Here is a 14,917-nt window from a genome sequence, read left to right on the forward strand (position 1 = left end):
TGGGAAATGAAGAAGCACGATAAAAATGCATGTGTTTAATAGAATACACACCATCCTCACCTTGCAGTGTCCCTGTCACTAGAAAATGATCAAAATAGAAAAAAGTAGGGCTGGGGACATGGCTCAGTAGAATAAGTGCTTGCCTGGCAAGCACAAGGGCCTGAGTTCAATTCCCGATTCTGAAAAAAAAAAAAAAAGAAGAAGAAAAGAAAAAAGTGCTGTTGCGTGTTCATCCATTGCAGAGTTCTTCTCCAGGCTAACAGTGTCCCCTTCTGTGATGCCGGCTGTCTAGGGAAGGCTTCTCTTCTCCTTTCAGCCTGTCCTCTGATGTGCGCATGTGATCTCCGGAAATCAGCGCGTCAACTATCATCAGACAGCGCTTCCGCACGTGGTCTGCTGAATACCATCCCAGGTGGCTTCGCTTTCCCACCGGGAAAACGGGGGCGACAGTGGTCACACCTGGGGTGAGCTGCTCGCCGGCAGCTTTCCGCCTGTTCTTTATATCGCTGTGATATCCACCCCTGCTTGATCTTTTAGACGATACCATTCGGTGTCCTTGCTATGTCCAGCTGCTTACACGTTGCCGATACACTGTATGGCTTCAAGTGCCCGCCTTTTGGGAAAATCTTAACCCTGCCCATTTTGGCCTTGTACCTGCTCTTTCTTATTAAAAGGCACATCACACACCGATTCCTTCTTCCGCAAAATCCTCCATGGCCACTGTCACTGGCCTCCCACTTGCTGGCAGGAAATCTCTCTTCTTGTGATGATACTATCCTTAATTGCTCTGAATTGCAAGCATGTGCTCACACGCATAGACAAACACACACACACACCTGTCTTCTTTACAAAGCTGAGAGTCTTTTGAATACAGTTTGAATCAACCATCTTGCAAACTTGAGCAAGAAGCAGACACCTGGTGCTTGGCAGGAGAGCAGAGAGTGTTTGTTGGCTGAATATATAGAAGCTATCTTCAAGCTGTAGTATACAAATGTGATTTACTACAAAATGCCAGTGATGGTTAAAAGTGTCAGTTATGAGTGGCTGAGAGTTGGGCCATCCAGAGGTGACTGGGCACAAAATGTAACAACTTTGCATAAAGTGAGTGATTCTAGAACATGGAGGCTTTGGAAAGAGAGGAACAAAAAGAGCAACAATTAATTTTACCCCTACTTCTCTTATGCCCAGGACCACAGTGACTGGCACTCAGAGTTGCTGCATGCCTGACTGTGAGTCACTGGAGTTCTCACCTGGCATGGTGAGGCAGAACCTGGGAGCAAGTCCTAGAGTGCTCTCTGTGCTGGAGGTTCTGCCACCCCATCCGCGGGCCCCGCAAATATCTAAGAAGGAGGAGAAAAGTGAGTACAAGAGTGGGGAGGAGGCCTGCCGAGGCAGAGCACAGCAGCAAGGGTTCGATCCCAGGCTTGCTATACAGGCCCCACCCCTGGGGCGCGCTGAGACAGAGACTGAGACTGGGCGTGGTGGCGTGCACTTGTAATCCCAGGGCTTGGGAGTCTGCAATCAGGCAGATCACTACGAGTCTGATCTATGTGGTAAGACCCTGTAGACCCTGTACTAAACACATTAAAAAAAAAAAAAAAAAGGAGTTAGAAGGAGGGAGGACTTGCCATGTCTTCGTCCAGACCAGCCCTGGCCCTCTCTTCTCTGCATTTTTTATTTTCTCCACTTCAGCCACAGGTCTTGAGATCTTTCAAGCTTAGACATACAAGATTCCTACTCCTTTGCAAAAGGCAGGCAATGGCGAAGTGCTGCCCTCGTCTGCTCGACTAAGCAAATGCTCAGACAGCTGGTCTGCAGGTTGCTAAATTAGCTCACAACACACTGATCCTGCTGTGTAGGACCGCCAAGAGAGACTGTGAACTCCAGTAACTGCCAAAGCGAACAGTCGCTAATCACTGACAGCCTTCATGTCTGGTTCTAACGTTTTGTCCCTGCATTTACACTTAATTCCAGGAATATTTTAGAAATTCTTTAAGCATGGAAGAAGTGCTAAATAAATCATCCAACCTGTTTGTCTCTATGTGTTGAGAGCAGATGGCCAGTAAAGTTGGGTAGAACAACAGAGAAAGGACAGAGAGAGAGAAAAGACCACAACCTTGATAAACTTGTGCAAATTTTTGTCAACAAACAATCCAAATAAAGTTCAATATAATTTACAAATCATGCATAGATTTTGTGTTTTTAAGATAAAAGTCATTGAATTTTGAAGGTAGGATTCATAATCACTTCTGTTCTCAGGGACTATAAAGGTCTTAATTCCCCAAAATTGATATTTCTTTCAAAATAAATAATAGAGTCATTGAAGAACAGAAGGTGTCTCTGGACTAGTTCTCATGACACCATATTGTTTTTTCTTATTAATAAAGCTGCCTTGTTTAAAAAAACAGAAATGACTTTCAACTAATATAATAAAGATTTCTCTTTCATTGTGGCTTGCAGTATTGTCACTTGTCACTGGTGCTTTTATTTAAGCTCTCCTTTTCTAACTTCTCTCCCATCCTCAGGATGCAGGTAAAGCTATTTAAGCAGCATGGGTTGGAGGGGGTGGAGGTGTGTGAAGGGTATGTGCAGAGCCACTTGTTGGGTGACCGCATTTCGCTGCAAATTATTGTAACAGCTTCACAAGAACACACTTACCCTTTCTTATTCTTACCATCCAACATGCATTAAGGCAGCTAGAGATTTCCAAGTGGAAAAAAAAAAATACATTCTCAGCTTTCAGAAAGTCTGCAGTCTAATGTAAGGAATGATAGGCTGCCCTTCTGGAAGCAAAAGAGGCACTCAGGAAAGCTGAAATAGTAGGTCTTTGGTCAGGTATATATTGGAGATCTCTCTCTCTCTCTCTCTCTCTCTCTCTCTCTCTCTCTCTCTCTCTGTCTCTCTCTCCTCTGTGAATTAAAAACTGTGACAGTGAAGAACTCATTGAACCTGACTTTTCCCAGACTTCTTTTCTGAGTAATACAACAGAAGGTAAGTTTTTAAGATGATGTTTCTATTTGATACAAAAATTAGGCTATTTATGATTATGCTTCATAAATAAAAGGGAAGGAAGAAATGCAGGGATGTGCTGGGAGAGCTCAGCCACCCTGCAGAAGGAAGCACATTGAATCCCAAATGGAAGAGCAAGAGTTTGGCTACAGTCCAGCACTAGGGAGGAAGTTTCAAGAAGGAAGAGTTAAATAGCTCTTGGAGGTATCCCTGGGGCATTTGGAAAGTAGAAACAATAGTGGAGGGTGTGTGGCTTGGCATGAGATGTGACAGGGAGGTGATGGCAGGTGGAAGATGACGAACCTGAGCTAGAGGGTCAAGCTCACACAGAGCCTGGGTGTCCCTGAGGGCTGTGCGTCCTCCACCCTGCAGGGAGTATCGTGGACTGGAAACATCAACACACACTAATTCCCAGGTTGGTGTGAAGAATGGGCTGGGGATGCACAGGGAAGCTGGGAAGAGAGGCAAGAAATGGGGGAGATGCTGGCTGCAATGAGGCTTGCAAGACAAGTAGGGTTCAAGGGAAAGAAGTGCAGATAGATGCCAGAGCTGCTGGCCCCACCAGTCACTCCTTTGCCTTCCCGTCTGATGCTGTTTGCTTCTCTTGTGATCTTGTAGGTGAAAGAAAGTGCTTTGCATTTCTTTATTCAAACCAAATGTAAAGGGATCCTATGGGTTGAACAAATGCATGACTACAAAGAAGCATCTGATTTTAGCCATTCTAGTCTCAAATACATTTCTGTATCCATTGTCTCATTTCTTACTGACGTAGAAACCAGAATGTTTGGAAATTCCACAAGGTCTGGACTCACGCATGACAAGGCATGAGTGCCCACATACTACAAGGGCTCTTGTTCATTATTCAGGTTGATGCTAGACAACTGTCAGCACAGACTGGGGTCCTACCTGGAGCGTACCCCAAATAATAAGCAACTTGCACAGTTGGCGTCTACTGAAGAGCTGCTGGCCCTTTTACATGCAAAGTGGACTGAGTTAGGTAGGATTTCTCTTGACACCTTTTGGTCTTGCAAATAGCTTTCTTATTTTCTAAGAACCAGGTCATTAATGTAGCATTCCGAATAACAAATGCCACCCTTCAAAAACTGACAACTTGGGATTATTAACTAGGTCTAATGCAACATCCGCTTTAGAAAATGAATGCTTTCAAGTGACAGTGTGGTTATTTTTGCACCTTTCATGTGTCTCTACACTGGATTGCTGTGGAAGCTCAGGATCTAGATAAACTTTTGTGAATGCATGAGTGTTTTCTGTATGTTGCTAGCTAAATCTACACTAGTATTTTACCAGTTGGTATTTCTGAGCCAGGTATACTGGGTGTGGGGTGTGTGTGTGTGTGTGTGTGTGTGTGTGTGTGTGTGTAGGAAGTATTTTCTTTTCAGTATCTAGGGAGGCTATGTTCACAGGCACTCACATATCTACACATACACACACATCTATGCATGCTTATACCACAGCAAGGTGGATTTCTCACACTAGCCCATGGTCCACAACAGAATGGTCCAACCATCAAGTGGCATTTTGCTTTCTCCCGGAGTCATACCCCCAAATCTATCATGCTCTTGGAAGTGTTAGTCATAAGGGGAAACCTGCTTAGTTGAAGTCCTAGTTGAATTCATCTTCTCCTAAGAAACTTTTAATCTAGAACAGGTGAAGGCCAAAGGATGCCTGGAGAACCAAAGGATGACTGAAGAGATGAATGAAAGTGGAGAGAGAAAAGGCACAAGGCAGAGGTTTCATGGACAGAGCCATGTGGGCTTAGGAGACAGAGTCACTCTTCTGTGTAGAAAGCTTCTTTAAAAGATATTTCTTTATTTATTTGGTACAGAGTCTCACTACGCAGCTCAGACCCATAGTGATCCTACTGTCTCAGCCTTCCCAGGGCTGGGATTACAGGTGTGCACCACTACACCTGGTTTCAGGGCTGCCATGGTGCCTGGGGTTCTGGGGCCAACATGGCATGCAGTACCAGGGATGTGGTACTGGGGATTAAACCTGGGTCCTTACACTTGCTTAAACTGCTGAGCTATCTCCCCAGCCAATAGGAAACTTCTTACTTACTGGAAAACCCTCAACAGTAATAGAAACTCTCCAGCCCCAGGTTCCTCATTAGTGACTGCTGTGGTTCATAACCACAGTGCTCACAAAGGCCTCCTGAGCTCTTAGGAGGGGCTTTAGGAAGAAGATCAGATCATGAGAGCTGTCAGGAGGTGGGGCCTCAGGAGGGGGATACAGGTGGACCGGGCCTGGCTACCAGAATGTATCTTGCCCCCCGGCACTTCTCCACCCTCTGGCTGCCTCCTGTTCAACATGACTCAAGCAGCCTCTCTTCCACTGCATGCCATAGCCAAGCCTCCTCCTCTTGGAGTCAGTGGACCATGGGATGAAGACAGGAGCTAACACACTCCTCTCCTCTTAGCTGTGAGTGCTGCAGGTTGTGTTTCAGTGATAAGACAGTGACTAGAATAGTGACCTAGAGGTCACACGCCTGCTTCGGTTACGCCATGAGAAGCAACTTGGATGGTTTAATGATATTAAGCACATAATGAGCCATCCACAAGTGCTAGTTTAGAAATCTTTTTTACTTGTAGAGGAGTTTTCAACATGCAAGACAGTGCGCATTCTCAGCCTGAGATACTTGCATCCAGAGGATAAGCTGGGTAGATAAAGCAAAGATCACTACTACCTCTGAAGGACAGCAGCCACTGTGTGAATATATTTTTTATCCTAAGTCGTGCAACTGTAAGCCAATATTAGTATTATATAATCTTTATTCTTAATCCAAGTATAAGTGATAAAGATGGATTTTTTTGGAAAGAATTAAAGATTTAAAGATGTTAATGGCAAATAAAATAAATTAATAAAGAATTGGGAAATCAATAAAGAATGGAATTGAATTCATTCAGCTCAGTTTTTCTGCTCTTTTTCTTTTCAGTCTGCAAGACAGAGGTAACTATTCTTCCCGGAGATTCGCGGTTATATTAAGGAAATGACAACGTACAGCAGATGTCGTAAATCCTAATGAAAAGTGTTGCCTTTGTTCATAAATAATGGATATCACTTCAAGATCCCTCAATGTCATTCTTTGTTACCTTCTCCCAAAAGTATTTTAAACATAATATTAGACAAACTTCTCATCTTCTTGTTTATAAGCAAACCATCCTGTTTGATTCAGTTACTACCTTCAGAGCCCGAGTACAGGTTGAGATAAGCATCTGGGCCACTAGGGGGCACCAGAGATCCACCTAATACTCGCGCTACAGCACCGCCACCCCCTCCCCAGCTGAATCTGCTGCCTGACCGTGATCAGAATAGTTAAATCGGCATATTCTATATTGTGTGGCATTGTGGGTAGAAAAATATGGTCTGGTGAATCAGTAAGTAAATGCAGATATTGGAAAAAAAAAAAAAAGAAAGAAAAGTGTTCTCTGATTCTGCATCGCGTCCTAACCCCAACAGACAGTCCCACATGGTCTTCATATCTGCTTCAGCAAGGAAATACGTAGTACTAGGGGATAGGTGAGCTGGAAATTTTGAGATGGTGGCTGTAATGGATTTCTACTTACTTTGCATTCAAACCATACATGCGATCTACAAGCTAAGAAGAAATGTAAGGCGTAGGCTCCCCACTCTATAAGATGTGATGGAATACATTGTCTACTTTCTCCTTTATACGAGGAGGGAAAATCAACACACCTCAAGTTATACACCAAGAACAGAGGAGCGGAAGTGCGTTTCTCCCTGGTGCAGCAAGAAAGAGATGTGTTGTCTATAGAAAATTTAAAGTATGTAATAAAACTAATTAAAAATCTGTCTCCTTTGTAAGATCACCATTTACAAGTTCTCTATAAGACGGGTAATATTGGTACAGACCAAATCAATCCCTCTGTGCCTACCCCACTGAAGTAGTTGCAATGACTCCCCTTAGAATTCTCCGGCAAGTAGAGAAGTTGACTTTTTGGAAGAGGTCAACTGCTATAAGGGAAAGGAAAAAGAAGTAGCGCAGTATTTTGTGAACAGATAGTGTCTATCTTGGTCTTTTCATGCACATATTCTTTCATTAATTCGCAACAACATTTATACTAGGAATCTATCTTTATTTTACAGATGAAAACCCAGACTCAGAAAACTTAGAATACTAAGGTGACGCAAGAGCTGCTTTGTAGACCCAGAGTTCTAAGGAATTCGTTCTTCTTTAAATCTCAAGCTTTTATCCAGCTCTTAGACTCTGACTCAGATCAGAGACCTTGATGTCTCATATATACGAAAACTTGGGCCCAGTGGGTCATCCCATTTCAGCACCTCTAGCTGTTAGGTGGGACAGCAGTAACAGCCACGGGACATAATATGATGCGAATGTGATCAGAGCATATTCCTGGACACAGGAAACACATCTGGTGACGATAAAAGTCACCTGACTGTCATTATTCAAACTCCACCTAAAAGCCCAATTTTGGTCTCTTCCCTGCATTAAAAAATGCTGGATTATATATTCTTGCTGCAGAGCACTTTTGTCTGTAGCCCTGGTAGGTTCCATCGACAACTCTGCCTAAGGATGCTGTGGTGTGAAGGATACATGTGGGGAGCAAGGACTCCAGAGTCGGGTGTAGACAGCCTCAGAGCCCACTTAGTTCTTCCTGCTTGGGCTAAAGACAATTGGTTCAAGATTTAATTGAGAATATCATCTTGTTTATTACCATACACTCACATCCTGTTATGGTTTGTGTTCAGGTATCCCACAAAGCCTCATACAGTCAGGGGGTGGCTTCTAGAGTTTGTGATTAATTCATGATCCAACGCTGGGATTATGGGTGTGAGTGCTACACCTGACCTGGGGACGGATAATCTGCACTACAGTGTGAGGAGGAGAGAGAAGCTTGTTAGCAGCCTCTCCCTTTGTTCATTGCTGTTTGCTGCCCCCATGAACAGCTGCCCCCTGTCATGTCTGCTCTGCCTTGGAGCCTGCCAAATATGGACTGAAATTTCCACTAACTGAGCTAAACAAACCTTTCCTTTCTTAATTTTGGGTGTAGGGTATTTTGTCCCAGCAACGAGAGAAGAGGAACCAAGATATACCCCAAGAGGAAAAATGGTAAGACCATTGGTCGGAAAGATGTGATTGCCTTATTTCGTTTCACTCAACCTTTATGAATGGAGTTCCTGAGAGGCTGGTTATGAGGACACAGGATTTCAAAAAGTGACCCCATATATCCTTTCTCTCAAGCCATGTAAAAGTTCCTAAATATGCACTGGGCAAAATAATATGTCAAAATTATCCATCCCATACTGCACATGGTTGTAAAATACAGTCTGAATTTCTGCCATCTGAGTTCATTATATGAGTGTACCAATCAAATAATTCCAATTTTACTTCACATATCACTGGATTTAGCTATGTTTTGAAAGTGATAACAAATCTTTTTTTTAAAAATAGGACATTAATTAAAACTTATAGGGAGCTCCAGAAAAACACATTTTTAAAAGCCAATCAGGCAAAATTGTAGCGAGCACACATATATTATGGATTTCTATACTTGCATTATTTTAATGCAATCATGCTGTAATACATGGCAATAATCAATTAACCCTGGTTGTCTTTATTTGCGACTTGAATTTCTCCACAATTCATGGACCTAGAGCCAATTTTCAATAAATACCACTGTAGCAAACAAACATTTCTATTGAAATATAATTTTAACAAAATAAAATGTAATTTTGACAACCTAATCTTTGTTAACAAAATACTTTATTTTCCAATGTGAAGTTAGAACAGGCCGAAGTGGCTTCAACAGGATGCCACCTCTGTGCTCAGTGAACATCCTGCAAGTCCTTCTATTGGACTTTTCCATATTTGCCATCCAGGTCAGCCTGACCTTAATGCAGAATGAAATAAATGATGGCAGCCATTCATAGAGGCTGTGGCCTGGCCAGACAGAAAGAAGGTTGGTGGTGGGAAGCTGTGTATCAAAGGTGTGACTCTGGCTTTTGCCGGGAGTCTACAGTGCGCTGCTTTTGCTTTTCTGTATCTCTCCCTTGTGCCACATCATGTGTGTGCAGTCAAATCAGTTGTGGGAAAGCCCCGATGGCATAGAGAGCGTCTGCCCAGTGCAGGTCTGTCACGATGGCCTAGAGTGTCACGAAGTCTGAAAAACAGCACCAACAAAAGATGCCTAACAGCTGAACAAGAGTAGGTAGAGAAGATGCTTTTTGTCACATTGTGTCCCAGTGTCACACGGTCCCCAACCACACACTCTGGCCCACTCCCTTTCCCAACACAGTTCCCTGCTGCCTGCCACCAAAACCTGAGAGGTTTCCAAATGGGAAGCACTTGAGGATGCACCCAACAGATCAGATGCAACTGCCCAGTACCGCTGTCCTCTGTCTACTGGACAGAAGCTGAAACCTGGCAGAGCACCTTGGGCAAAGCACTGCCATCTTTGCTATGGGCAACCCTGAAATCCTAGAGGAAATGGGGCTGAAGCTTCTCTAGTTTCAAGTTTTGTTTTGCTTACTGATTTCACTTTCAGAACTGTTCTAAGTGCCCAGCAAAACTGAGAGAGAAGTTCAGAGATGTCCCATACTGCCCTGAGGTTTCATTTTTTATTGGTTCAAATGTGAGATCCTCATGCCTCAGTTTCCAAGAGTATTGGCACTTCAGACATGATCCACAGTGCCCAGTCAGCCTAGCTCCTCCATTCCTGAAAGAAGCTAGGTTTTACTGGGGGTGAGTCTCAGTGGCTGCTCCCCCTACTGCAAAGGGGAGAAAAGCCAGGATCCTACCCAGGGGCGCTGCTTTTCAGCAGGGCTGGGGTAATCCTGCGAATTCCCTCTGCTGCCTAAATGTTTCACATCTCTCTCTCTCTCCTTAACATGTAGCTTTCTCCTCTGGTACAGAGGAGAGAAAGAAAGTGACATGTGCTCTGGGTTCAACAGATGGCTTTTATACAATTTTTCTTTCATAGGTAAGATATTAGCTTTCTAATGACAGGCACAGAAATTCTATTTGATTTCCAAAGACTTTCATTATGACAAATTTAAAAATTGTGGTTACGTTGCAATGAAATTTCATGAAAGTGGCCCTAACTGTCCCATATCTACTCAGTTTCCTTCAAAGTAATTTAAGAAAGCATAGAATAGAATATTCACTTCTGAGTTTCGTAATAATAAATGCTGTGGAACTCACTCTAATGGCTAAGAAACTCATAGTTCTTTCCTTAATTTTACATTTTCTCTTACATACCTCGAAGTTCCAATCAGTAAGATTACGTATTTCTCTCAATCTTTTGCTTGTTGTGGTCACCTAGTGCTAAAACAGGTTGCAAAATCGAGTGACGCTTAAAATTGAGTGACCTCCCCACTTTTGTTGTTCAGATGCTGAAGAGAATGATAGTCAGTGACCACTGGCAGTAGATGCCAGCTTGGTGCTGGCCAGGCACTTTTGGCCACTTCCCTCCACCTGGGTGGGCTCTAGCTCTTCTCCATCTCTTTCCTAGGGCTGTGCTCCTCAAGGGACAAGCACCCCTAGAACTGTTCTGATGACTTTTCTTTATATTAAATAGATCACCTGGTTTTCTGACGATTTTTCTAGTTAGAAATCTATGTATCTCTTAACAGGGAAGGTGAAATAAATCTGATGCACAAATCACAGGGTTGCTCTTAAACATCACATGTTTGTCTACTATGAAAAGTCAAAGGATAAACAAATTAAAGTGAAAAATAAAACATTCATCACTGGAAGCAGGAAGATAGATCTTTTGCAAATGGGAAAGGGACCAAGAGAGGGAGGAGTGAAAAGGGAAAGGAGGGGAAGGGGATTTAGAGAGAATTAGGGTACATTATGTACATGGACCATCTCTCCCCATGCATGCCAGTAGATCACTATGCACTATAAATATATACTAATAAAAAATAAAGACAAAAATAAACAATTCTGGGTTTTAAGAATTGCCTGGGATCCTTATTTGAGATTACAAAAAAACAAAGTTTTATAAGTGGCCAGAATGATTGTCTGGTAACGCTGTCATCCTTGATGACAGTGAACACCCACTCTTAGATTCAACAGATCTGTCTTTCTTCACTGCCTTGCCTGCCTGGACACAGGGCAGTGCCATTCTGGTTGTAGTTCAGGGTCAAATCAGTCACCAGTACGGCTTCAGTCAGACACATTACATGAAAAGATCTTCATTAAGTATTTTGTTTTTTACTTCAGGTGCCTACCAAGCCCCGGGAATTCAACGAAAGGCTCATGGGCGCCGTGATGATGCTTCTGTCTCCAGAAAACAGGAGTAGAGCTCACTGCAACTGGTCAGAAGCCCAGGAGGAAGATTCTCCTTCAGGGCCCTGAGAGCCACCGACAATCTGGACATGTGTAAGAATTCCTATTGCTAGGCAAGGAGATTAACAGCATTAAACGGCATGAGCGCTTGGTACCGGGAATCAGACTCAGGATCTTACACTTGCAAAGCAGGCACCATGCACTGAGCTGTATCACTATATTTTGAAAAATGGAAACTGTCCCACCAGGTTAACAAATTGCTGTGTGTGATGTAAGAACATATTTTGTCTCTCTGTTCTGGAAATTTGCCCCAGAAACTGCTTTCCTTGAGAGTTGAAGCATTTTAGGTGAAATAGTTAAAACTAAGAAGGATAAAGCAAAACAGAACACATAAAATCTTCCTGAGATCCTAGGGCAGTGGTGCTGAGCCCACGGCACACAAGCATACAGGTTACTTGTTTTTGTTTGAAGACCCAAGATTTTCATGTATGAGTTGTTTTTCCTTAACCAAAACTTCATTATGCAGGTTAGTGTCAGAATTGGCACTCTGTTAACTAAGCGGGCTTGGGTTACAGTCTGAGCTCTTGTCTCTCAAATGCTTGCCACCCCTGTCCCAGGTCAATGTTCTGGTCAGGATCACGTGTAGTATTTGGAAAACTGGTTGTGTTAAAGCAGTGCTCTACCAATTAGATAATTTTTTCACCTTTTTGGATCCAATGCTTTTTTCTCTTTATGTATTTGATACGGGGTCTCACGACACAGCTCAGACTCAGAGTGATCCGCCTGTTTTCAGCCTCCCCAGCACTGGGATTACAGGTCTGCACTACCATACCTGAGTGGTAGTCTCAGTGACTGGCTCAGTGCACCTGGGGCCGGGGCCAGAGCTGCACATGGATTGAAACTTAGGCAAGCTTGCCTAAGCAGGGGCTCAGTCCTCTGAGATATCTCACCAGCCCTCTGATGCCTGTAAGTGCCATTAAGTACAATTCATTTGGAATGTCTTTAATCACATAAGGTATCAGGTCCTCTTAGTGAGACTGTGTTGTTTATTCTGTGTCCTTTTCCTTCTACTTCTCTTATACTCAAAAGTTATTCAAAATGGCTATGTTTAGTTATAAATGCATTTCACTGTTTAAATGAAGACATAGGAAGTTCTTAATGATGATTGAGTTCTCCTCGAGAGAAGCTATTATGTTTGTTGCTATCTCACCTCTTCATAAATCAAATACTGTGCGTACTAAGGCTTGTAAAAAACACTAGTGCACACTGTCTCTCATTACAAAAATGCAATTATTCTGCTCAATTATGTTTTTAAAATAGTCTGACATTTAAAATAATTGATGAATATGTAATTTGCTAATCAGTAATGGCCAGTTCCCGTAGAGGTACCATCATTAGTTTTATAATTTACTGTTTCCGAAATTTTATGAATATAAGATTACAGCTGGGAATCAGAGAGAAGCCACTTCAAGATGACATTATCCTATTTAACACCCATAATACTTAACAGCTACAACAATTAAGCCTCACAAATTAAGTCAACGTATTGAATTCCTATTGGGTGAGTCGCAGATAAGACATTTGTGTGTAGTGGCTTTTCTCACACTAGGTTTCCATTCACAATCATGCACCCAAATGAACATCAAAGAAGCATATTGTGTGGTGAAGGATTAAATAATGTTTTAGCTTATGCCTTTATTTCTTGTCTCCCTCCTCCAAGTGATAAGACAGATCTCATTTACCATGCATGAACACTTATATTCCCTTTCGAGAACATTCTGATATTGTTGGTGTAAGAGACAAAAGTCATTTATTTATAGAGCGCCTTATTAATCTACAGTTTTTGGTAAGTGTTTAGATCGTCTGGTCAGCTTGCCTCTGTGGCTTGCAAAGGAAAACTAGCTGCCATCTTCAATCCAAATGAATTGGTATATGAATATTTATAAGGACATTAATATTCAGTGTCTTACAATCATGCTCCAAGCTAAATAAAAATAAATGTAAACTGCCATAAATATTACAGTATGAAGAGATGAGTGCTAAAAGATATATACAGATTCATTGACAATATCTATGCAAGTACTGTGGACAAAACATTTAAAAAGAAAGTTACATAAAACAAAGTAGATAAATTTATCAAATATTGATAAATTTTCAGACAGTATAAAACTACACAAAACATGAAAAGAGAGAAAGAAGTTTCAAAAATAATCACTATGCCAATACATATAGTACATGTTTACTACATTAATATTACAGATTGATGAAAATCAGAGACAAGAATGATTTGGTAACAAACAGCAAAGGAAATTTCACCAATCACAAGGAAGAAAGACATTCCTTTAAAACGCATCCCCGCCCATACACACATAGGAAAAGAAAATCAAGGTAGAAAGTTGTCTACAGCAACACAGGACAGACAGAGGTGGGAAGCATTTGGATGTTGCACCACAGGAAGTCAATCACGACTGGCTAACGATGAGGGTACCTGGCTCTGTTGCAGGTCACTGGCTTGCCTGAGAGGGGTCACTGATGGAGGAGGCACACCTGATGTAGATGCAGACCGGCCTAACTTGCAGCTTACTTTAGGTTCTGTGAAGAAGGGGGAAAGATAAAACATTAACTGAGCAACATCGGCAGTGATGAAATGGCTCGTTCAGCCTTCCTTTTATTTGCTATAGGTTCCGGAAACACACAAAACATTTCCGTTGTTTGCTAGTGCATGGCGGGTGATTAAACACTTCCATTGTAATTTGCTCTAAAAGGAGCTTTATTCACAGATCACCTCCTGAGGGATGAAGAGAAAATATCCAAAAGAAGCACATTGTTTCTTTGCATGTTTTTCCCCCATGAGGGTTGATTTCTAGAAGTGATTATTGAAGCAACACACCCTTGCGGGGGGGAGCAAACAACCTCATTGTGTTTGAACTCTCATTTCCAGCTTTGGTCCACAGGACTCTTACATCCTAACATGCCTCATCTATTCTAAATCAATTTTTCTTTATTTTTCCTCTCCCTCCCTGATTCTGTTATAGTGTCTAGATGTCCCCATAAACCCTCATGAGGTCATAGTTTTTTGTTTGTTTGTTTGTTTGTTTGTTTGTTTGTTTTTTCCTGAGGTGGCTGTGTCTAGAGTATGTGATTGATTTGTATTGCAGTGCTGGGATTAGGGGTGCTGGGATTAAGTGTGTGTGATTGCTGGACTGGTCCACTGATAGGATTAGCACCACCCTAATCCCAGCAGAACAGATACAATATGAGGGTCACAAAGAGACTCATCTTGCTCTCTCATTGCATTTGCTGTCTTCTGCTGCCTTGACCTATTGCCTTGGTCATGCCTCACCCTGCCTTGGAGCCAGTGATTATGGACTGAAATCTCTGCAAACTGTGAGCTAAATAAACCTTTTCCCATTTAACTTTGGTGTTCAGTATTCCATCTCAGCAATAAGAGAAAATTAGCTAAGGCACCCCTCATTCCTTCCTTTTTGCATTCTTTTCTAGACTATTCTCAATATAGCATTTTTTCAATGTTACTCTCCTCTTACTTTAATCTTATCATTATTTTTCTAAGGCCTTTGAAATCTTTCCGAGACATTTTTCCTATCTATGATATTC

General features: G+C 42.2%; 1 protein-coding gene across 2 annotated transcripts in view; it reads right to left on the minus strand.

Moving 5' to 3' along the window:
• Nyap2 (neuronal tyrosine-phosphorylated phosphoinositide-3-kinase adaptor 2) overlaps positions 1-14,917 on the minus strand; it is a 299,448-nt gene that overhangs the window by 30,002 nt on the left and 254,529 nt on the right. Inside the window, exon 5 of one of the 2 annotated variants that reach the window (XM_004638151.2) lies at positions 13,791-13,894. In XM_004638151.2, coding sequence (XP_004638208.2) covers positions 13,791-13,894 — 104 coding nt within the window. Of the gene's footprint in view, positions 1-13,760; positions 13,895-14,917 lie in introns of those variants that run through there. The other variant, XM_023723011.1, reaches the window with a different exon arrangement.

The sequence above is a fragment of the Octodon degus genome, unplaced genomic scaffold (genome assembly GCF_000260255.1).
Source record: "Octodon degus isolate 3935 unplaced genomic scaffold, OctDeg1.0 scaffold00096, whole genome shotgun sequence".
In the NCBI taxonomy this organism is placed as follows: Eukaryota; Metazoa; Chordata; class Mammalia; order Rodentia; family Octodontidae; genus Octodon; species Octodon degus.